The 23913-nt window shown below is 39.7% G+C and overlaps 1 protein-coding gene across 3 annotated transcripts in view; it reads left to right on the top strand.

Moving 5' to 3' along the window:
* The window catches only part of PTPRN2 (protein tyrosine phosphatase receptor type N2), a 646903-nt gene that overhangs the window by 547274 nt on the left and 75716 nt on the right, over positions 1-23913 (top strand). For all 3 annotated transcript variants that reach the window (XM_066991452.1, XM_066991450.1, XM_066991449.1), the window contains one exon: positions 13512-13706. In XM_066991452.1, coding sequence (XP_066847553.1) covers positions 13512-13706 — 195 coding nt within the window. The remainder of the gene's footprint in view (positions 1-13511; positions 13707-23913) is intronic.

The raw sequence follows: 23913 nt of genomic DNA, 5'->3' as shown, positions 1-23913 counted from the left end.
AAAACATGGGAGGTATATGTATCAGAAGAGCTGTTCTTGTCCATTTAAGGCTGCTTACTGTGTATTATGTGAACAATTTTCTTTAATTAGAATTTGGTCTTAAAATAAATTCCCAATAACCTGCAAATGTATTACATGTAATGTTGTTACATAAAGCACTGGACTTTAAGGTGAGACAGTTTTTACAATCTCCCAAATACTTTGCACAGAAGCCATACGTAGCAGTAATGGGCGAGAAAAAAGAGTTGGGAAGTGTTTAAAGGTGGCAAGAAGAGAGTTTACCTTTTGTTTAAATATTTTATTGGTGTCAGATGGTGGACAGCCAAAGCACAAAGAGGCAAAATGAGAGGTGTACGGATGCGGATCTAACTTCCTTACTAACTTTTTTAAGGATATTAAGCTCCCAGCAGCAGGGAGATGCAAGGAATCCCTTCCTCTGTGTGGAAGATGTTTCTTGTGCTCATTACAAATAGCTGTCTTCCAAGAAGAAGAAGAATGTAACCAAAGAATATATTGAGGAATACAACTTTTGTCAGCAACTGCATGCCAGAGAAGGGGGCTTGTCCCAGCCAGGTGCTGCAGCAGGGGCAGTGCAGCAACACTTTTTTTGCTAAAATACTCTTTTCCTTAGACTGGGCAGGTGGAGAGAGAGGGGTTTTTTTTTGAAAGGAAAATGGGTACACACACAACTCCTGGAAGGGCATGGGTGAGGAGGTGCCATGTGGGTTTAGGTCTGAAGGATGCAATCCATCTTTATCAAGCAGTCAGCTGTTGGTTTGCACAGAGAGAGCATGAAGTAGCTGAGAGCAGGTGATGGTCGGCCTCTCCCCTTGCCACACTTGCTTCATTTTTCCCTGTCTAAAGGAAAAAAGGGCTTGGTGTTCCGTGGAGCAAGAAAAGAAAGGCTCCATACATCTCAAGGTATAGTTTTGGGGTATTTTGGATGTAGGAAAGTGCAAAGAAAAATGAATAGTCAGAGGGGAAATGAAGTTAGTGACTCATTTTTAATTACTGGGAAATTCAGAGTCCTTACCCAAGCAGGCCTTTCTTAGAAAATGTGCTGGAGGTGCTCTGGCCTGGCAGGCTGCATCTCGCCTGGTAAATTAAACCGGTAAATTGCTCAAACTGCCCTGGCATGGCTTCAGGCCAAGCCACCCAGCTTTCTCCCAAACAATCTCTTGCACACAGTTAGCACAGGCCAAGAAAAAGACGTATATCCATTTGCTGGGCAGTCTTCTGAATAGTTTGGCTGTGGCCAGCCCGTTTAGAGGGTGAGTTTTATTACTGCTTTACCAGCCGTGAGCCCCGAGCACCCAGCCCCTGCTGCAGAGCCCCTGCACTGCTCCTGGCCACGCCACGGGGCTGGGTTTGCACAATGGATCGTCTCCCTCCCGTAAATCGATTATGTCCCAGGGCCTGGACCTTTGAGAGAAGCCAAAGATAACCACAGCCTTGCCTAATGGGCTGGAGAGTATTTGATCTGCAGTCCCAGGCAGTACATCATCTCAAGTGTCCTGATTTCTTTCTGCAATAACTGTAGTGTCTTCAGTGGCATTTTTTCTGATGTTATGCAGAGGATAATCAGGCCTGTCTTTCCAACATACTCCTGCCCTTTTTTCTGTTTTCAGATTTATTTTTTTGAGCAGCTATGTTAACATGTTTCATATTTGACACATTTGTCTATTGTGTACTCTCTCAACACTCAGCAGCTAACACTGTGATCTGGCTTTCTGAGTCTTTCCTATTATTCCCTCCAAGTGCTATGCTGGAAGGAAAAAAAAGGTTTAAAAAAAAAAAAAGGTATTTTTTAAAGTTTTTAACTGGGAAGGTTTTTATTTTGCAGAATAAATCTTGTACTGGGGTCATGTTCCCTGGAAGAGAGCAGAGGTTAATTTTGCCTGCATAAGCAACAGTTGCAGGTGATGTTTGTCAGGTCTTGTAGGATCCCCCTGCCTGGGAGCAGGAGCAGGTTGCAATGTGTTCTCTGAAGCCTGAGGGTGCAAAAAAAGGCGTTCTCCTTACTGCTTCTGTTCATTCTGCACATCGATCTCACACAGGGAAGTGGGGAATCTTTTGTCCTCTCTGCTCTGTGTGTTTGTACTCAGCCTTTGTGAAGGATTCGAAGCTGACCATGGCCACCTGAGTTTTTTCCTTGGTAAGCAATGCAGACTTGGCTGCTGGATGGGACCGAGGGGCAGAAGTAGGGGTCGCATCCTCAGCTTTCCTCTCAGCCTGTAGCCCGCTTGTGCAGCTCTTGGAGGGAAGCGAGTGTTGCCAAGCCAAATATTCTGGGTGGGCTGTGACGTTTTTGCTGGTTTTGTTGTGATGTGAACCATAAGAGAAGGAGTTGGGGTAGAGTAGGCTGGAGCTCTCCTGGGGTCATGCAATTGTCCTGGTCTTCCCAAAGAGGCCGGGTGAGGTGGTGACCTGGTGGGATGTGTGGGAGCAGAGGCACCCCATGGGTGGGCGTTGTGCAGAGCTGCCAGGAGCTGGAGGTGGAAGGAGGATGTGGTCCGTGCTGGCTGGACAGGAAGCCTCATCTCGTTCCTCTCAGCAGGGGCAAAGCTCGGGGGATGAGGACCTCCTACCCCAGATGCTTTCCCTACATTTACAGGCACAACTGAGCTCTAAATGCTTCCTAGTTTAAGGGACGGAGACAACTCGTCTGACTTCTTTGTGCTGTGATTTTTGCTATTACAGGTCCTGAACTCTCACAGCAGCAGTGAATGCCACTGCTTGGGTATTCCTACAGTTGTGCATAATCCAGTTCAAGTTCTCAGCCTGCAGCGTGTAGAGCCTGTGTTCATCACCTGCATTTTTAGAAAATAACTAAGCCAAGATTAAAGAAGAGAGGCTGTAAGAGAGTGTGTCTAGAAGTGAAATCTTTCAAAGAAACAAAATTAATTTTGGGGGAGGATGGGAGGGAACAGCTTTCGAATCAGAGAAAATCAAATTTAGTGTAGGTGGCTTGACCAAAGGGGAAAATGCATTAGGTTTTCTCTAAGCCTTCCTGTCCAGTTTCTAGATTTTCTGCAGGACACATCAGTGATGTTTTATTGATGTTTGCTTGGGATGCTAGCATTCTGAACAAGAAGAGATTTTGATAAGGGAAATGGTTTGTTAAATTTTTAATATTTCAGATGGATAAAATCCTATTCATGTTCTGCGCAGTTTTTATTTTTCTGTCTTCACACCTAGCTAACTCAGTTGCAGGCTTCTTGATGATTCCTGCTTTTTCATTCTCCATAGGAGTGTTGCTGCTTCGCAGAACTGTGTGCAGCAGCATGTAGATCTCAGAAGTGGCTGCTCTTGTCCTGCAAAGCATGGACTGCTCATCATTACCATGATAAAACTCACTTTCAGTATTGGGTTCGCATGCTTACCTTGGCTGGTTAAACATCGAATGTCACCTAACTTGGAGATTTATTCATTTCATGCAGGCAGGAAAGCTCATCCTTGGTCAGGCTGTCTGACAACAGCTGAAATACTTGGTTTGAAGTGGGCAGCAGCAGAGCCGTAACTACCAACCCTACCTATTTTCTACTAGGCTGGTTTGAACATCCTACTAATCTTCCAAAATGTATCAGGGAGAATATTCACATGTCAGAGAAATATTGATCTTTTCTACTAACTATGAATAGAAGAGGGAGGGAAAGATGAGAAGGAAAAAATCAGTATGCCGCTGCTTTTTTGACAATGTGGGTAACCAAAACTTGGATTTTGCCTTTTTCCAGCTTCTCAGCTGGACTTCATCCTGGCTCACTGTGAAGGGAAAATGCCTGATTCTGAGTGAAAAGGGTGGATCTGCTGGGGGAGGTTTCATTGCAGTGGAACATAGCAGAAGGTGCCAGTGGCTGGCCATCCACAAAGGGTAGGAGGACTGATGTGTTGAAGCTGAATATAGTTTCAGGATCAAGAGCAATCTACAAATGTCATTTCATGTGATATAGTGAAATTATGTCACATAGCATCTCTCCTGTACTCTGGGGAAATAATATATATAGTAAAATGGGAATAGGAGCGTGTGAAGTCCATATACTGTCACCCACTAGAGTGAAATAAAGAACTGTAATTCCTAATTAACCTCACTGGAAAGCTCTTGTGTGTGGAATTAAAATATGTAGGAGGGTTGCCTACCAACCTGTTCCAAATTTGAACTTGTTTTTGAAGGTTTGGATCAACCCAGTGGCTTTCCAAGCATTGTTGACTAATAATTTTGTTTGCTTGTTTGAAGACCTTAGAAGTTAATTAAGTGAAAATCAATGATTGAGGCTTCTGCAGGTGCTGGTCACTCCATCTCAGAAGGAACGCTGCAGAAATAGAGGGAGAGAGGAAAAGGTGACAAGAATGATTAATGGTGGGGAAAACTCATACAAAGAGAGACTGAAAAGACAGGTTATTTCTTATAAAACACTAACAAAGTGGCACAGTAGAAAAGTAAAATGTGTATAAGATGAGGAGCTGAAGAAAAAGTGAAACTCTTACTCTCAGTTCTGCATAACACTAGGGCAAAGACTAGTGATTTAGTGATGCTAAATGCATAAAACCTCTTGGTGCTATTGCTGCTTTCTCTGAATGGGAGGTCTCCCTGTATCTCTGAACATCAGTACTAAGATCTGAGTACAAAATCCCTCTCACTTTTTCCAGTATCTCCTGTAATGCTAATAAAGTGGATGTGTAGAAATATTGACCAACATTTTTAATCCTTGAAGGCTTTTGCTGTGTGTGATAGAAAGAATGTCTGTGCTCAGAGATATGATAGAGCTCATACATTTATTTTTTTTATTTTTATTTTTTTAGAATTTAGGAGGGTTTCAACGTACTACCAAGTTTTTAGCTCCTAATAACCTCTCTAACTTACTAGCAATGCTGTGCTTTATATATTCCTTTCTTCCCTGCTGTTTCCTTGTTCGCAAAATTTGCATTTGTTATTCCTAGCAGAGCTAAACCGTGATTTCACTTTTGTTTTCAGTGGGGAATGGGTGGAAAGCAATGACGTTAGTTTTCATGTCAGGAGAGGGTAATGACTGGCACCTTCAACTGTCATGACAGATGATGTTATGAAAAACAAATGTCGCTGATGGCCATCTTTGATAAATACTTCCTCATCCCAGCATCATGTCTGCTGTGTATAGCCTCCTTCCATGAAAAAAAGGATTTGAGCTTTTTAGAAGCTTTTAGGGCTTCTTTTTGTATTTCTCTTCTTGGTTTTAGTGCCTCTGTTACCAGGAATGCAGTTACACAGACTTCAGGAGAAGCAATAATAATCCTTGGAATGGGGTAAAACAGCATTTTTAGACATAAAGTTGTGGCTGTATGTTTGTTTCTTTCCGAGCTAGACGTGGATGCTGAGTTCTGCCGGCGAGCTGGGAATTCTCACTTCTGCCAGAAATGGTCTCCCATTTTCAGTCCTGCAAGACAATAAAATAGTGGACTTCACAGCCTTAATGTATATTTTTCTTGAGAAACTACAGCTGGCTGGGGACTGCGTTTTTTGCCTGCTTTGGGCCCCAGGCAACTATAAACGCTGGGAGTGGAAAAGGAAACATTCGTGGCGGTTCTCTTTTAGAGCAGGGGCATCTGCTGGAGGCTGGTCCAGCTTCGGGGGTGTGAGGCAAAGTCAAAATATGTGAGAAATTTGCACGTGGTTCTGCATGGCCTTGCAGGTTAATTCAGTCATTAATACTGTTTATTTGTGAACCATACTGTGCTGTATGGCTCTCCCTGTGCTAGCAATGAATTTACTGTCCAAATTCGTATTACGCAGCAGCTGGGGCCACGTCAGCAGGCATTGGAGTTAGTTAAGATGAACAAAGCATGGCAAAGGTGATGTGTGTTTTACACATAAAGGGGCAGTTGTGCTGGTTGTAGGGCCAGTTTTGCAGATTACTGTGGGTACAGGACTGCTCCAGTGGGGATGCTCCTATCTGGACCCTACATTCAAGTTTCTTAGCAGAACTGAGGGCTGAACTCCGATTTCTCAATGTCCTTGTTACTCCTTAACATGTCTTTCCTCTCCTCGCTTCACACTTACCATTTACTTTTGATACACTATATGCAACCCCACTTGCAAGGTGGGAAATGCAATTCAGGCACCAGCTTTGGTTGAAACCACCAAAAAATATATTCCTTTTTTTTTTTCTTTTTATCTTCTCTCTGTGAAGTCCTTTACACTACCTCACGTTAAGCCAGGCATGTTTGATGAAACTCTTCCCTCTTTCAGAAACCAAAGGTGGAAGCTGTCTTGCTCACGCAGGCCCACTTAGAGTGCTCTCTTCTAATGTTGTATAGGATGAAAATCCCCAGCACAGCCACCCAAACGCGGTCTTGAAATTGTCCTGATCCCCTGGCAAGCAGTATTGTCTGCAAAGAAGTTTGTGCTTTCCTGGTGTGTGCAGCAGAGAAAACACTACCTCTATTTCAGGGCAATATCATCCGACCTATGCTGCCATGTCCTCCTTACTGAGTAACCAGCTGGCTGTTTAGATGTCCACCTCATTGATGAGAGTCACTGAAAGAATTAAAATAAGAATATTTTCCTTAAACTGTATCACTTAATCAGTGCCTCTGGTTGTGTGCAAATCAGAAATGTTCACGTCTGCTGGACCTCTAGAGCTGTGCTCAAGACCGGGATGGAATACGGCTGTTTGTTTTGATTCGGTGGGATAAGACAGTGCAAATGCTTGAATTTAAAAAGAGGAAATAAATATACAAAAATGAAGGAAGAGTCATTTTCCATCTGAGGATAACCATGTTTTCTTTGCCTTTCCCCTCCCACATGACCTTTACTTTCTTTTTCTTTTCTTTTTTTGTGATGAAAGGAGAATGATAATTACATGAGTTCCCACCAGGAAACACTTGGAATGCTAAAAAAAAAAAAAAATTGCAACTTTTTAATTTCAGAAGTCATAATCAAAATTGGGGTTTTGTTAGGAAAATGGGTGTTTGACTGCAGTGCTTTCAAAGAGAAACACCATCCCTGCGTTTTAGGTCTCTTAAAATCAAAACAAAGCAAAAGTCCTACTCTGGGGCTCAAGATGTATGGTTAGTGGTGCGGTACAAGAGTATGGGTAGTAAATTGAACAGTGCAGAGCAAGTCTTTACTGACAATCAAATATATACATTCTGTGGTCTAATTATTTCTGCCCCCACCCTCCGGGATCTATCACATACATGTCTGCATAAATACGAAGTGAATGGAGTGTGGCTATGGAATGCTATGTTTGATGCTGTGGCAGAGGTGTGATCTCTCAAAATATGACTTAGAAACATTTTTCCACTATGTCCCTCTGTTCCTTTCTTGAAGGCGAGCTGATCTCAGTAGTTGCCTTTTCTGGCAGTGACAGCAAATGCGTGTAAATATTCCACACATATAAATAGCTCCTTTACTGCTGGACAAAAAGCATGTTAAAATGAAACTAAAGCTTGAAAGTATGTTTCAATAACTCAAAAATAAATGGTAATAAAGCTGTAATTATCCCCAAAGCTACAAACACAGTAAATAAGTTAAAGTTAAATTTATAACACCTGCAAGCATATTAAGTATGCAAAAGCAAAACAAAGGCAGCCAAATGACTTTAGCTTCACCCTGTAGTAACACTAAGCAAATTTGGTTAGAGAATAATGATGTTTGTAGTCCTAGATTCATTTGTTTAAAAAAAAATGAGCTTACTTTATTTTTTCATTTTTTAAATCTCACTGCATTATGACTGCATCTATCGCAAAATGTGTAACTCCATGCTGTAAGTGCAGACTTCACCTCATCCAGTGAATGATACATCCTTAATTTAAAGGAAGGGAAAGATTAATATTCACTTAAACGTATTAAAAGCGAGAAGAATTGAATTCTTAAAGATCTTTTTTTTTTCCACTCCTAGCTTATAAAAGGTTATGTATATTCTTAGTTCTCTTTATTTTATTACAAAGTATAGCCTAGGATCTTTTAGAATTAATACTTAGCATTTTTAATTTAAAACTTCTGCAAAACAATTTTGTTTCACGTGTAAATTAAATACAGGGTTTCTGTACATTTGTTACTTGTTTCTGCTAGAACATTAGGCAGGTCAAGTTGAAAGGGCTTTGTGTACGCTCATCTACCAGTTTTAATAAACAGCATTTTTCTTGGTTTAATGTCTCTGTATTTTTTTAATAACTATACTATGGAAGTGTTTATTCTTTCTTACATTTTTTAAAAATGTAAGGAAATAATTGTGCCACTGTTGTTTCTGGATTAGGTCAGGTGATTTCCATTTGAATTTGTTAAGCAAAAGATTTTGAAAAGACTGGAAATGTCAGGCCTATTTCTTCAACTTTATTTTTGGAATTATGTAAGTCTGGGACTCAGTTTAAAAAAAAAAAAAGACTCATGAATATAGAGTAATGAAATTGTGTGTGTATATATATATATATATATATATATAAATAAACTAGAAAGTTGAAATTTCCCTGAGATCCCAGGTTCTTGTTGAGCAAGTCTGAGGTGACTGTAACTGGGGAAGGACAACTGTATTTTAGGTAGGAAGCTACTTTCATTTACTTTGGACTGAAAATTTTCATTTATAGTACACCTGGTACCAGCTGGATGTGAACAGTGCACGTGTCACGGTTAGTGGCTGGACTAGGGCTACCTGAAGATTATTGCATGAAATAGGTATTTTAATGAACAGCAGCATCCTAATTCCAGGCAGCTTGGGGGTGGAGTGGCTCATCTTTATGAGGAATGAACATAACACAGAGGTGCACGTTGGCTGTCCCTTAACTGGGATGCCCAGTGTATGTCCTTTGCCTGTGATGTGCTGCTTTGAGGTGGCTGCTTTTTGCCTTAAATTCCACTTTTGCAAATAGTAGCAAGAGATGGTGGATACAATGCTTTTATTTTTCCTGGGTGAGATAATGATGGTGTCGTGCAGTTGTGTAGGGTTTTATCGGTGTGGGAGACATTTTTGCCCTGCGCACCATCAACAGAGCCACTCATGGGAGGCTTTGTCCCCAGCCAACAGGAGCGAGTCCTTCACCAGTCTGTGCTGGCCTGACAGCAGCCACCTCTCATGCATGGGGACTCCTTTCCTGAGGCCTTCTGTGGTGTCTTCTCTAGCAGGGTTCAAAGCTCTGCTCCTGTAGAAACTGAATACGGGGGAAATGATTCAATACTGACCATCATTCAGACTGGTTTTAGTGTCAGACACTCCTATCCTCTTACTCCCTACCAGGGTTTATACAGGGTTTTCTCTACCAAAACAAATATTTCAGTAAACCATAGTGAGGTGACTGTGGGGTTCATTTCTGAAGAGGCACAAGGCCTCCTTGGCTGAGAGGAGAGTTTCTTACTCTTCTCTTCAGGTTCAGAGACCCCATCTAACAAAGCAGCATGGTAAGACTGGCTCTCTGTCCATGAGTTGTTGTCCATTAAGCACAACAACTCTATTGATGCCCTTCATTCGATTTGGGTAAACTACTTTTATGGCATGATGTGGTTCATTCACAAGTGGACTGTATGGATCTGAAAATCCATTTCTTGTACCTTAGGAAATAATTGCTGCTTTGTGCTTCTCTGTATCTCTGTGAGGACAACCAAGTATTAGAAACACTTTAAAACCTCGTTGGAAGAGGTCCAGGGTTTTTCTGAGAATACTGTTTATGGTTTGTTTAAGGTTATCAATTATGTTTCAAATAAAAAGCTCTCTACAGATGATCATTGTGCTGTACTTTGAACTCATTTAACTGGACATTATTTACAGAATATTTATCTTGGTTATGGCAGTTTTTGTCACACAGCGATATTACTTTTCCATTATATATTGAATGTGACCGCCACATAAGTTTGATAATAAATGTTGGGAAATAAAAAACAGAGTAAGTGCCTCAGTATGATAGCAATTCCCATGTGATGGGAAATAATGTCATAAACTTCAAATTACCTTTTAAATAAATGTTTACGTCCAACCCATCCATTAGATCATAGCCTGAAGGGTCAGGAGGATCATTTCTTCATATTTCACTGTATGCATTATGATTGCTTTTTTAGGTGTAAATGATGTTTTTAAATGAAGAATGGCACCCGAACTATATACAAACAAAGGCTAGACATTACAGAGTTGCTATATGGCAGAAATAGCCTCAGCCACTCTGCTAAATATAGAAGTGCAGCAGTAAACTGAGTTCTTTCTTAGAAAATATTTTTAATGGTGCATGTGCTGAGACAATACAGAAATACGTCTGTTTGTGTCATTCATGCAGTTTGCAGCTTTGACATTTTAGTCAAGTCTGAACTCTAACTGTGGTTTGGTGGATGGCTGTTTTGCTAAATGCTTATGAGAGTAAAGATTTTGGAGAAAAGAAAGAGCATACCTGAGCGTGCAGAGAGGTGAATAGGTAACAGGTAGTACTGAGGGTTTTAACCACTCAGGGCTTTGCATGCCTGTGAAATGGTCCCACCTCAGTAAGTGCCCAGGGATAGTGTTTCCTGAGAGCACCAGTTGAGAAACATCCCATGTGTTGAGACCCCACTACTCCCAACACCTTTCACAGGAGAGGGCCAGAGCAGCCTGCCTCAGGGATGAAACAAACCCAAATCCCACATTTAGATACGTACCTGCCCTGAGTTGGACATCCCTAGTCCATGTGTCCTGAAGGAATCCATTTGGACCCTCAAAACAAAACGTGTTGAAGCTTTTGTAGATGGCGGTGTAGATGAAGCTATGTGAAAAACCCCAAGAGGGGGCAAGATGGTCAGGCTTAGCGGAGGGGTGGCTTTGATAAAGCTGTAGGTGTCCCTAGCACGTGGGGATAGGCAGGTTCCTCAGCCTGGGCTGGCTGGGACTGGGGGAAGGAAGAGTTGCCAAGGGCCATTAGACCAATCTAGAGATTAATTAAACAAAAAAATCTGTTTACAGGCAGGGAAAAACCCATTGTCTTGGTGATTTAAAACACCAATCAAGAAACTCCGTGGTGTTTTTGCTGCAACTCTGATTTGACCTTCCTGTTTACATTAAACATTTTTCTGGCGGTGTACAGTGACGTGCTTGCTTTGTTTAAGGTATTTGACAGTTACAACAGTTCTGGGAATAATTGTTCTGGTTGTATATATGTCAGGAAAGAAATCCTTTGGTATCTGAGATAAAGTTAATTTTTTCTTTAAACTTATATTTGCCATGTTTCTCAACCTTACCATCCTTCATGAGGACCATTAATGTTAAACTGTGGCTTGAAAACAGATTTTCTTAGTAGCATATTAAATAATTTGTCCAAAGCATTTTTAGGGAGGTTAATCTAATCTAGAACCAGTTGGTTATAATATTACTTCTTTTACAACTTACATTTGCTAATATTAATTTCTTAGAGTTCACTTGTTCCTGATTCTTTTTTGTTAGCAGAGGTCTGTAATCCTTTCCACAGCAACCACTTGTAAAAGCAGAGGATTATGACTTGGGGCAGGATATGAGCAGCAGGAACAGATCAACTTAAAAACAAAGATCCTGTCTGAGTACAAATGCTATTGTTAGTAGAGAGTTGGGGTGAGTCAAGTGGCAGGATGTCTATTAGAATAAGACAAATTCATATTTACGCCACATGGCATGCTAGCCAGAAGACACATCCTTTCAGCAGTTGTGTGATAGACTACATATTTTTATACCTTTTACTTTTTGTAGTTTTGTCTAGTCCAGTAAACTATTACCTCTGAGAATGGCTGGTATCTAAACATCTGAACAGCTTTTTGGTTTTCTGCAGATTTATTTTTCTGTCTAAAAAGCTTCCGCACTGTTATGCTTTTCCCAAAATCTGCTAAAAGTAGGGATTTGAAATTACACTACCGCAAGGTCATTCCAAGGTTAGCAATAGCCATTCTGTACTATTGCTGTCTTTTCTGATGACGTGTGTGATCCTTCATAAAAAAGGAGGAGAGGTTTTTTTCCTTTGGCCCTATATTCAAGGTTTGTTGTTGCTGTTTTTGTTTTCTAACATTTGGCCTAAAATAAATGAAGTTGATACGTAACTAAGAAACTAAGGTACCAAGTGACAGAAAACATTCAAGTGGAAGTGAGGAAAAAACCCTACATTTTATAAATACAGAAAACTTCTACATAAGCACCTCTAATGGCAAATCAAACAAAAGCTCTGGTAAAAGGCAGACAGATGGAAAATGTTTGGATGGGTCTTTAATCATTGCCACATTGAGGCAAGAGAAGTCTCAATGCTTGCTACTGAATGAATTAGGATCCCTCTTCAGTGTCCTAAAGTTTGCAAGGTCAAAAAAAAAATACATACTCCTCAAGTTACATTTCTAACTCCCATATGAAAAAAAGATTTTATTGCAGTTGATATATGGAGTTTTTTAGATCATCCTACTGATGGCACTTGGGCTGTAACTGTATTATCAGTCAATAAGAAAACAAAGGCCCCAGCATTTCAACAGTATGAATTCTTCAGACTGTATTATTTTGTTAGCCTGAGGCAAGAGGCTGCGCTCTTAGGACTCGTCTGTGCAGAATGAGTAATCCGAGACAAATGTGCAGCCACACCGCGTGTGCAATATGTCCAGATCCCATGGACTAGCCTCTCTTGCTGTGCAACACAGGCAGCCAAGTGTCTCTCATGGACAATAGACATATGTTAAAAATGATAATTTTATTATAGTCTCTGAGATTTTACCACACATAAGTGATTCTAAGAGCATTATAACAATCACAGCATAACTGTGGGTCTGTTTATCCCATTAGTCAGAATTTTGTACTGTAGGGAGTTGCTTTTACCAGTAGGATTTTGCGTTATGTAACCAGAATTCTGTATTTTTACATGAATTCTATGCACAGGCACAAGTGAAAATATATATTCACAGTGCAATCCATTTTGGTGTTTTTACATGGCTTGCATTAGAGTGTGTGATAGCTTGAATTTTCTCTGTTTGCCAAAGCTGCTTAAACAATACAATGACAGATTTCTGTTTTTATTCTTCATTAATGTCATTCTTCATCCTCTCTGCCCCACATCAGGGAGGAAGCGTTGTGAGTTTGCTATTTTAATGAAGAGAAATGATGCATCTATCAACTAGAATTTATAGTGGAGGGCACATCAATTCAGTTGCCTTGAGCTTGCTGAGTTTGCATATTCCGGGCCAAGCAGTGCTCTCGATTACTCCTGTGCAACCCCATTAACTTCAGTAGGTTGCACAGTTCAAAAGTTGCTGCGCTGATCGCACGGCGGTGGTAGGGAAAAAAGGGAGATCTGTTGGGAAAGTCAAGCTCCAGAATATTATTTTTTGTTATCATGAAAGGCAATAGGCACACAGTCGTAATTAAACTTTTGAAAGGTTAGGAGAGCCAGCATGTAGTAATTTCATTGAGTATTTAATCTTTGTAGATGTGCAGAACAGAACAGACAGCCTCCCAAAAATCACTGCGGTGAGGGGGAAAACACTTCAAGCCCTGGAAACATATTGTAAATCATATGTCTTCAGTAGAGTGTATCCTGTAATTACTCTTAACCGTAGGTTGTTTCTTCCTTTCTCTCTCTAGGAGCTATGCCGTCAGCGCATGGCAGTGAAGACATCTGATCGCCCGGAGCCGCTGCACGCCTCTCGAATCAATAGCGTTTCTTCACAATTCAGCGATGGGCCCGTTCCCAGCCCCTCGGCCCGCAGCAGCACCTCGTCCTGGTGCGAGGAGCCTGTCCAGTCCAACATGGACATCTCCACCGGCCACATGATCTTGGTAAGGTGGTTTTTCTTCACGGCACGTGCAATGTTGTCAGAATGCGAGATGCCTGCTCAGCTTTTGGCAAGAGTTAACTTTTAAAGGAACGGAAGCTGTCTGTTCACACATCAAAAGTGTTCCTGAGCTTCACTGGTAAGCTTAGCCTTGTATAATTAAAACTAAGAGGATTTTTATTTCCATTTCTTTCTCATTGTATTGTTTATTTTTCTCTCTGGGGAATATTCTTTTATCTCGGACATACATATTTTTTGTGTGCTTGCTTTAAAAAAGATAAGTCACGCTTTGTCCTTTTGTGCTATTAATTTATGTTTAACTCAGCTTGGACAACTGAAGAAAACTGCTGAATTTCTGATCAGCTTCCCTCTTTTTCTTGTGTGTTGTTATTGTGTAGAGGTATCTGAGCTGAGAATGCAACAGAATATTAGCAATACGGAACATTTTTTTTCATTACTGTTTGAACGGAGAGGGACCTGAATTTTGAGACTAGCCTGAATTTAGTTATCCTTATCAGGATTTCTTCTAAGCTGTATCTCTTTTATGTTTGAAATGGTACAAATATCTTCTATTAATGGGGTCTGCATGGGAAAACTTGGGTTACTTCCAAACATGACTTGCAATTGGTATCAGTGTAGAAGATGGACACGTGAAGATCTGACTGTATGTATGCAACAGTGTTAGCAGCCCAGGACAGAGTCTAGTGGTTGGGATTTGCTGTTTGATTCTGTCTCTCTGTCACTGGTAGCGTCCTGCTGGGAGAGCTGGGGAGCAACCCCCTGGGTTTTGTGCCTTATTTTCCTCCTCCTTTAATTATTTGGTGTCTTTGTAGAGTACATTGAAATTGGCTGAGAAGAAGCTAGGTGATGGTGAAGATAATAAGTCAGGTGTTATTTTGCTTCCTATATTTGATTTCTGCTATTTATTAGTAGTACTGACCTCATGTAAGCACCCATTCCAGTTGGTAGCATTGCCATGCTTTTGGAAACTTCCCTGTTGTATTTATGCAATTCTGAAGTTTTACAAGTGCTATTTCTGAGAAGGAAGGTTCTCTCCGCGATGCCATACTTTTGGGTCATAGTTTTTCAACTTCTTTCTCTTTTTCTGGATTTATTTTTGGGAGTACAGTTTTCTCAGATACTCTGAGGTCTTTTAAGCCACCTCACCTAATGGAAAATGGAAATGAAGGTAGGTAAAACCCAAAGAGCTAATTTGACTCCAGCCACATTACTGACCTTCTTCAGCCTTGGTCAGGTCAGCTATAAAACTGAGCAAAAGCAGGACAGGTTTGAAAACCAGACTCTTCATACCAGTGTGTCATCCTGAGTAAATACTTCTTCCCTTGCCCAGTCTTTTCCCCCCAAAGACTTAATTAAATATTGTGTTAAACACTGATACGCAAGTGTGGTTTGGAAGGGGAGCAGCCATGGCAGAAAATCATGTCACAGTTTCTACTGTCCCACTTCTGCCTAACTAGTATAAAATTAACTTGATTTTCACTTCATAGTTAACTGAAATGCTTGAGAAAAAAAGTACTCTAATTGTCCAACCTGAAAATAAATACAAATTCCTGTGGTAAGGTTCTAAGGCAGTATATTTCTATGGAAATAAAAGCAAAATTTCCTATATAGATGGAAATACACATCTGATATTTCCAAACAATTCCTACTACTTTAAATTGAGCAAATTTATTTTTGATTATATTATTAAGAAAAATCTTTAAATAAAAAAAAATCCCAATATCAAGCTTAACGGAGAGAAATTTGCATATGGGAACCACGTATTCTAGATATGTAAATTTCTGCAAAATTGCAAGAAATAATTTTTTCTTATGTCTGCGAATAAACTTTAGAAAAGGATGAGGTTGGACAAGATCACTCTTACGGTGTTCAGTGTCCATAATTCAGTCAATCCTATTTAACCCTGAATGAACTCATACATATGTTAGCGATCTAACAGCATATGTTATATCTTAGGTGGTGGGGGTTCAGTGAAGGGTAAAAGAAACACTGTAGTGTCTTGAGAGTACAAACCACACAGAGAGAATAAAAATAGTTAATTTGTTTAGTCTAAAGTGAACAAACAAAAATCAGTGATTCAGGGGAGTCTGCGTATTGTGCTTTGAAATATGGGATGGGGAAAAATTGTTCTTAATGGACACAGATGATACAATTAGGAAGAAAATATGGGTTAGAGTCGAAAGGATACATTTAGCTTGGATATCAGGGCAAGCCTAATAGGAGGGTCAGGCAGGCAGTGGGGTTGTTTACTTAAGGGAAGTAGTTAAACCATAAAATCAAGATTTGATGAAGGCGAAGCTAGGCTAGGTTTACATGGGAAGATCAGCATCATGCAGCTACAGCACTAGGGCAGATGATTGGACTTGATCAGAATTGCTCATGTTTTGTGTCACTGTGGGTCACACTGAAACTGGAGAGCTGACCCAATTTATGTTTTCCTCAAAAATAAATGCATGTATCTGTAATATTTATTTGCCTGAATTTCTCTCCCTCTGGAGACACAGTAGCTTGTTGAACTTCAGCAATAAAAAAGGCTCAGAGATGAGTTTTTCCTCCCTTTGTCCTGCATCTACAAGTCAAGGGGAGTGAGGAGTCCCGCTTTGAAACTTTTAGATCATTCAGTGCAAGAAATTTTCCAGTTCTTCCTATTTCCTTGTGCCAAAATCCTCTTACCTTTTGAATTTTTATGGATATTTTTCATGAAAGATATCTCAATACCTAAAAAAGCAACAAGAAATATTAGCAAGGGGCCCAGTAAGAATGGCAAATGCCATCTGCTTTGCAGGGTAAATGCACTTATAGCTCTGTAAATGTGTTTTTCAGCTCCACAGTGTGCAGCGAATCAGCAGTTAGTGGAGTTAGAGTTCCTCAGTCTTTATTGTTCATAGGTGCCAAGGCCTCCCCAGAGAACGTGAAACAATGGATTACTGTATAAAGTGGCAGCAGGAAATATTTTATTTTGATATATAAACAGAATAAGCCTTTAATGGAAATAACTTGGAAGAAATCTATCTGCAACTGCTGAATGACTCCATGTAGTCCCTTTGTTGCTCACAGGTACTGTTGGTCAGAAATGCTTCTGTAAAGCTGATTTAGTTTGCTGGAAAGGAACAGCAGGTTGTACCTGAAATGTTGTCCAAAACGCCCGAAACTTGAGTTTGTTGGAGTTGGTGGTTGGCCACAGGTACTCCTTTTTTAGAGGACTGCCTACTTTAGGTTAGCCAATCGTTTATAGTACTCAAGGTCTGGAGAAACCAGGAATCTTCCAAGCCGTGTGCTGGTGGGGCAGTCTCCTCACTTAGACTCAAGTCAGTCTTTCAAAGAAAAAATCTGCATTTCTGTCAGTTTCCTGTACAGCAAAGGCAATATCTCTGTACTGCTGACAGTAGCATGAGGTAGTTTATACTATTGGCAGTAGAAAGTAGGGAGGACTCGGGAGGCCCAGAAGGACGGTGATAACAACATTCGGAGCTTTTTTTCCTTTTTCACATTCTTTTTCCTCATACTTACAGCAGGAGGATGGCCCATATGGCACTTACTGATTCCATCATCTTTCTGAAAGATCCAAGCACTTTGGAAAGTGTAATTAGAGGAGCATGTTTTATGCAGTCGTGTTTGTGGCGCTGACTGGCTGGTTTCAGCATCAACAACAGCAAAGATGTGCCCTCATTTCAGTCACCGTTGGTTTTGCATGAAAACAATTATTTTTCAGAAGGTCAGAGCAAGGGAAAGAATAGAAACTCGGAATTGGATATCCATCCACTTTATTCCCATATGTACATCTATATTTCAAGTGCCAAGAGAAGTCCTAATAACATGCCACACTTTCACTGTAGTCCAGCAAAAGGACCAGGGGGTTTTGAAGGTGTCCAGGAGAGATTTAGTCTACTTGACTTGGGCTCCTAATTGATACTTACAGTTTAGGCACTTGATGAAGTGTTGTTTCTGACTTGATTCCATAAATTCACTTTCTAGTTGGTGAAGAGAGTGGGTGGCTATGAAAGTCTCCAGAGAATTAGGCAGACAGAGGTCTTCACTTTGGAGGCCTCTTGTTCTGCTTGCACTATCCCATTGACATACACAACTTCACAGAATCACAGAGTGTTTGAGGTTGAAAGGGAACTCTGGAGGTCACTCTGTCCAACCCCTCTGCTCAAGCAGGGGCACGTAGAGCCAGTTGCCCAAGACCATGTCCAGATGGCTTTTCAATGTCTCCAAGTATCTCCAGCTTAGATCGAGGAGTCTCTTTTTTCATGCTCAAGCACAAGTTCAGCACAAGTTAGGGAGGTTGTATCCCACATCTGCTTCATATATTTCCATGCTTGTTTGCTTAAAATAATTATAACCTTAATTTTTTATTTTTTATTTATTTTTTAATGAAGAACTGTGCTGCAAAAAGGGAATGTATGCATTTGGTAACATTTTGAGTTAATTATCTGAATACCATGTATGAGAGGGAATTTGCAGAAGCATAACTTATTTTCTGTGTTTTTTCTTTTATTACTTTTCCCTTGTAAAGAAAGACATGCAACATTTGAAGCATTATACATAAACTAGAATTTCAGGAAGTGTGAATTTCCAAAAGACCCTTTTTGGTAGTTGTTTAAGCTGGAAGTCTGAGGAGTCTTCTCTCTGAGGGTATAAAGCTGGTGAACTATCTGTGATAGTTCTTTAATACTCTTCAGAAGGAGAAGAAAGTATTGTAATGGGGCTGAACGAGGTAGTGGGAGCAAATGAACTAAAGACTGAAATCAAGGGCCTTGTGTGGAGGAGGTGTAATGCCACTTGATCCTCTTGGCAATATGCTTACAAAACCAAAAGGACCTTCCCCATAGAGAAGGAAAGGATGGCCTCATATAAGAACTTCTTGTCAAAGGAGAGTCATCTTTTGGCCTTTGAGCAGCTCCTGGGACACAACCCCATCCAGGGGGACATGGGACAGAGACCTGCTGCTGGGAAACCAATCATACCCAAGATGTAGAATTTTGCATCCAGTTTCATTGTTATGCTTAATCAATGGAAGACTTGCTGTGGGACTGAGAAGGGTGACAAAGAGGGAATAGTTTCCAAGGTTGCACCTGGGGCTTTTTGATGACATTGGTATCTTATAGTCTCTGCATGATAACTTTTAGATGGTTAAAAGCAATTTTCCCCTCACTCTTGTTTTTTAAAATAAACCTTGTTTGAAAATGAACTCTGTGGGTTATAGATTTTCTTTTAATTGAATGTGGAAGAGTGTGGAGTTGTGTGATACAAGATGCATTCTAACAAGAAAGAAGTGCATGTTAAATCCTCCACTACATTTTGTTGAAATTCCTAGATTTTACTCTTAAAGATGTAATAAAAGCACGAGCAAAAGGCATCTAAATGCACTTCTCTAAATAAAGAGACAAATTTCAGGATGTGAGCGCTGTGCTAGATGCAGGTGTACTTTCCACCTTCAATTTAATCCCTATGCACACAAAACATTTCCTGAATGAAGGAGCATGATGAACAGTATGTGAGCATACTGCACTGCCTGGGGACACATGCTGCAGGCGTGATTAATGCTAGCAGAGACAAAGGTGAGGAGTACAGGTAGGGAAAACAAGGTCTTTGTCACAATTATGGCATACTTGATTATTTAGTGTTTTTGTTTGATTGTTTTCTATTTTGTTTTTTTTTCCTTCTACCACCATTATTTTCGCTGTAATTCTTCATGAATTCAAAGACTATAAATACCCTGTTTAAAAAAGCTTCTGACTGAGAAAACAAACAAATAAAAATCCTCCCTCACATGGGAAAAGAGAAAAGTCAGTGGCAAAGTTTAGTTAAAAGCACGAACTCCTTACACATGTACTAAGTGGATCTGAATCCCAGTTTATTTTTCAATTCCACCAGTATAAATAGTTGTAGTAGTCTCACAAAATGCAAGTCCCAAGAAGGCTTTGGACCTAAAAGCCATTTCATCATGGACAGTCAGACTAGAGAAGCCATGTGGGAAAAAGCTGCTGTGCATATAGCATTACTCAGTGACAAGATAGCCAATATCCCCCAAAGACATAAATACTGTGGATGGGAAAATCTTTACCCCTCTCCCTGAGTTGTCACGTTTTTAGGAACAAGCAGAGCTGGTTGCCTCCTGAAAGATTTTCTGCTGATGAAATGGCATTTATCCTTTCATTTCCATTTTTTTGCCTCCCGCATTTTTTAAATCATTTGGAGACATTTGCTTCTGTTTGTTTAAAGCCAGGACTTGATATACAGGAGCAAAGAAAAGCTACAAAGAAAAGTACAAAAAGTCTTCTTGCATAGAAAAACAGTTCAACTAATAGAACCATAAATCTAATAAATGGATGTATGTTGTACATAGATTTCTCCAATAAAACTCAGAAAACATATTCATGAACATGTTACCCTTTGATTCTTCCATTTTTATTTCTGTTTCATGTTCAGTTGCCTCCCTTTTTCTATATTAATCCTGTTGAATGGTCCTTAGGAAATAACGACAATTACAGAGTCAGTGTTAAGTCAAGAAAAATGTTCATCTTGAATATTGTACAAAATTAATTTCAAAATCTCTTTTTTCCCTAAATTTTTCCCTGTTGGTTATTTTTCCCAAATGTATTCATGATTAGCAATAACTTGCCAAATTTCTGTGACTACATCCTCGTCTGGTGCTTGACAGTGAGGTGTTTATTTCAGCTTTGTACAAGCTGCTTTGGTTGAACACTTTTAGCTATCGTGTACCTTCCTGTTCCTTAAAAAAAGAAAAAAAAGAAAAAAAAGGCTTTTAGTAGAAAGATGAAGAAAGCATCTCTATTAACATTCTAGAGTGCTAATTTTAAAAGTGTGACATTGGGAGAAATATTTGTTATTGAACTAGCTTGTGCAGCTATATGCACAAGTAAAAGAAGGGATCATTGCCACAGCTGACACAAAACCTGGTGGCTATCTGATTTTTCTGATTCTCTCAGGTTCTCTCCATTTCTAGTAAAGGTCCAATTGGTGTCAAGACAAGACTAGTACCAGTTGTAGCAAGTAGCAAAAGAGGTGATAGGAGGTTGTTTAATGAAAATAATTTGCTTTTTGATTCTTCAGATTGAAAACAAGGGATGTTCCTTGGTCCACAGCTGCTTTTAAAGTCTCACTAGTGATAGAAACCAGAGATGAACACTCATCAAGGAAGCTACTGGTCTTTTCTTTTGTCTCCAGACTTATCCTAAGTAACAAACTATTTTTCTCTGTATTTGTCCTATTGTATCAAGTCATTGATAACACAGTGTAGCAGATGTAGCAGTTGATCATTTTTGGATCTAACAGGTGAAAATGCCTATTTATAAGGAGAAGGGCACTAAAAAGAAGGTGGTTCAGAAGGATTTCTCAGGCAGGAGTCCTGGGATGATAATACGAGTTATATCATATTTCTGAGCTGCTAGCAGAGTTCAGGCATTGAAAGGGAGTGAATTTTGACTCATTGTGGGATAATGAAAGGGCTCGTGCAGGTTGCATACATGGTGCACCATTAAGATCAAATAATGTGTAGTAATGGGACTAAACTTCAGAGCTTCTGAAAATACATGAGTTTGGGATGAAACTGCAGTTAGCTTAGTGGTACTTATAAAGAAGGGATATCACTTGGGGGAATGGTTTTAAACTGAAGGAGGGGAGATTTAGATTAGAAGTTAGGAAGAAATTCTTCACTCAGAGGGTGGTGAGGCACTGGAACAGGTTACTCGGAAAAGCTGTGGATGCCCTATCCCTGGAGGTGTTCAAGGCCAGGATGGATGAGGCCCTGGGCAACCTGATCTAGTGGGTGGCATCCCTGCCCATGGCAGAAGGTTGGAACTAGATGGTCTTTAAGGTCCCTTCCAACCCAAACTGTTCTATGATTCTATGATATCGTATTGGCACTGTGTTTTTGTACTAACATACCAGTTGCAGTTTAAGCTACCCAGGAAGTCTCCAGTGGTATTTTGGAGATCTTCTTCTCTTCTTGTGGGCTATACCAGCAGAAGTTATTGGAAATGCTCTGGTTAAGATGCCACTGAAGACACCTTAATCCATTGATTCAAGAGTCTGTTTATGCTCATCTTCAGGGCAAGATTAAAAAATATATACATACATACTTCACTTTCTGAAATTCTTTCTGGGATAAAGCCTTCATTTGGCAGTGTTTTGTAAGTGAGGTATCTGAATTTGGGTGGTATTTTGAAAATTTAATGTGTAGGACACAGGCAAACTGCTCTTGTGATGATCAAATTTTACATATGCACCCACGACACAGCTGTGGGAAATTTTCTAAATAAGGAGATAAACATTAAAATAATCTGTGAAGTATGGTTGTGGATGACATAGTATTTGTGCTTTATAAGAGAGGACTGTGTTATTTTTTTGGTCAAAACCAGATAAAGTGGAAAGCTATTACCCTCAAATATTCCATCATCCCTAGCATGTCTTTATAAAACACACACTTTTGCTATGAATTTCTCTCTTTTATGTAAGTCTTTTTTTTGTTTCAAGTTGGGTTAATATCTCCTCATTTTTTCTAGTTGATAGCTCTCCCTCTATGGTGTTTTATCTCTCTCATCCTCTTGTCCTAAAACTGTGTGCTGGTGCTTCATGAGGTTGCCCAGCTGGCCAAAAGAAAACAAATCAAAGGTGGGGAGAACTAAGAGTTGCCTCTTGTTTCTGGCTGCTTTCTGTACCATTTCATTGAACTAAGAATAGAAAGGAGGGGTGACAAAGCTCTCACAAGCATCACCTCCTTCAAGTGTGACTTGTTACTGCTCTGGGAATTATTCCCTGCCCTTTTCTTACTGGAATAGCTACGAGGGCTGGCACCAAGGTCCTAAAATGTTTCTGTCCTCAGTCTGGTTAGTAGTAAATCCACTAATGTCTGTTGAAGATGGTTGGTTTCTAGATTCGGCATGTCTTTAAAAAACATTTCTCTGACCAAGTATCACAACCGTATTACTTTAAAGATTAATTATGTAAAGGTTTTCCTACTTTTGACCTGGCTGTTTGTACTATCTAAAGCATTCCCATGAATATCAGTAACCCTAATGTGCAGAGCAACTAAGCTCCTATAGCTGTCACAGTGCAGTGAATTGAAGTATGCACCTGTACTTATTTGATTAAATACATGCATATGCAACTCATTCCTTTAAAGAATAAAATAAAATAAAATAAAATGAAATAAAATAAAATGAAATGAAATAAAATAAAATAAAATAAAATAAAATAAAATAAAATAAAATAAACAGTGTCTCCTTACTGGATGCATTATAGTTAGACTCTGAGATTGAAGAGAATCTGATCATTACAAAGGCATTTAAGCATTTTTGCTTTAAAATTAAAAAGATTCTGAACGTGAGAATACAAATAGTCAGTTAATTAGTACTGACTAGTTCTTACATTCTTTTCTTATTTAATTTCAGTGGATCTTAGCTAGTTTTTTTTAAAAAAAATTAAGGAGCAACAAGACATACCATGAGTTGTGTTGTTGCTGTCATCCAAATTCACAGAAAGAAGAAAACATATTGAAGACATTTGATAAGACCAGGTGGTCTGAGTGAATAATTTTCCTTTCATTAACATATTCCCCTTATTAACTCTGTAATTAATTGTACATAGCTAAGGAAAGCTATGGAAATTGCATTTTGAGATGTATCAAAGCTGACTTTATGCTTCAGACTTCCATGCAATTTACTATTAATGAAGCAAGAGATGGAGGCCCCAAATCTATAATTATTACTTACTATTTGAATGACAAGCAAAGAATTTTATCAGCACAGTTTCAAATGAAAGGGGATTAACAGCTAATGTTGAAATTGTTAATCTTTCTTATTAAAATAATTTTGACGAGAGTGTTTAGCCTGAAAGAGGTTTCTGGAACATCATTTACCATTAAAACAGCTATTTTCTGAAGCTCAGTATGAATTTGTCTAAGTTTGACAGCAGGGTGCAAATATTTTTTAAATGAATGAATATTTTATGGGAGCTAAGGCTGTTCATGTGTGAGCTGATGCCGAGCTGCTTGCTGTGTGCATATTCCTGGAATGTGTAGCAGGGTGGTAGTACAATATCCATCTTACAAAAGTAAAGATGTTGACTGAGATAACAATGGAAAAAAGCCACAGCACAGCATCTGAGAACTGTAATTGTGCCCCAGGCTGCATCTGCACAGTGCTGATTAGCAGGTGGGAGCT

The sequence above is a fragment of the Anser cygnoides genome, chromosome 2, assembly GCF_040182565.1.
Source record: "Anser cygnoides isolate HZ-2024a breed goose chromosome 2, Taihu_goose_T2T_genome, whole genome shotgun sequence".
NCBI classification, from domain to species: Eukaryota; Metazoa; Chordata; class Aves; order Anseriformes; family Anatidae; genus Anser; species Anser cygnoides.
Note: the sequence above shows the minus strand (reverse complement) of the source record. Positions and strands in the feature narration are given on the sequence as shown.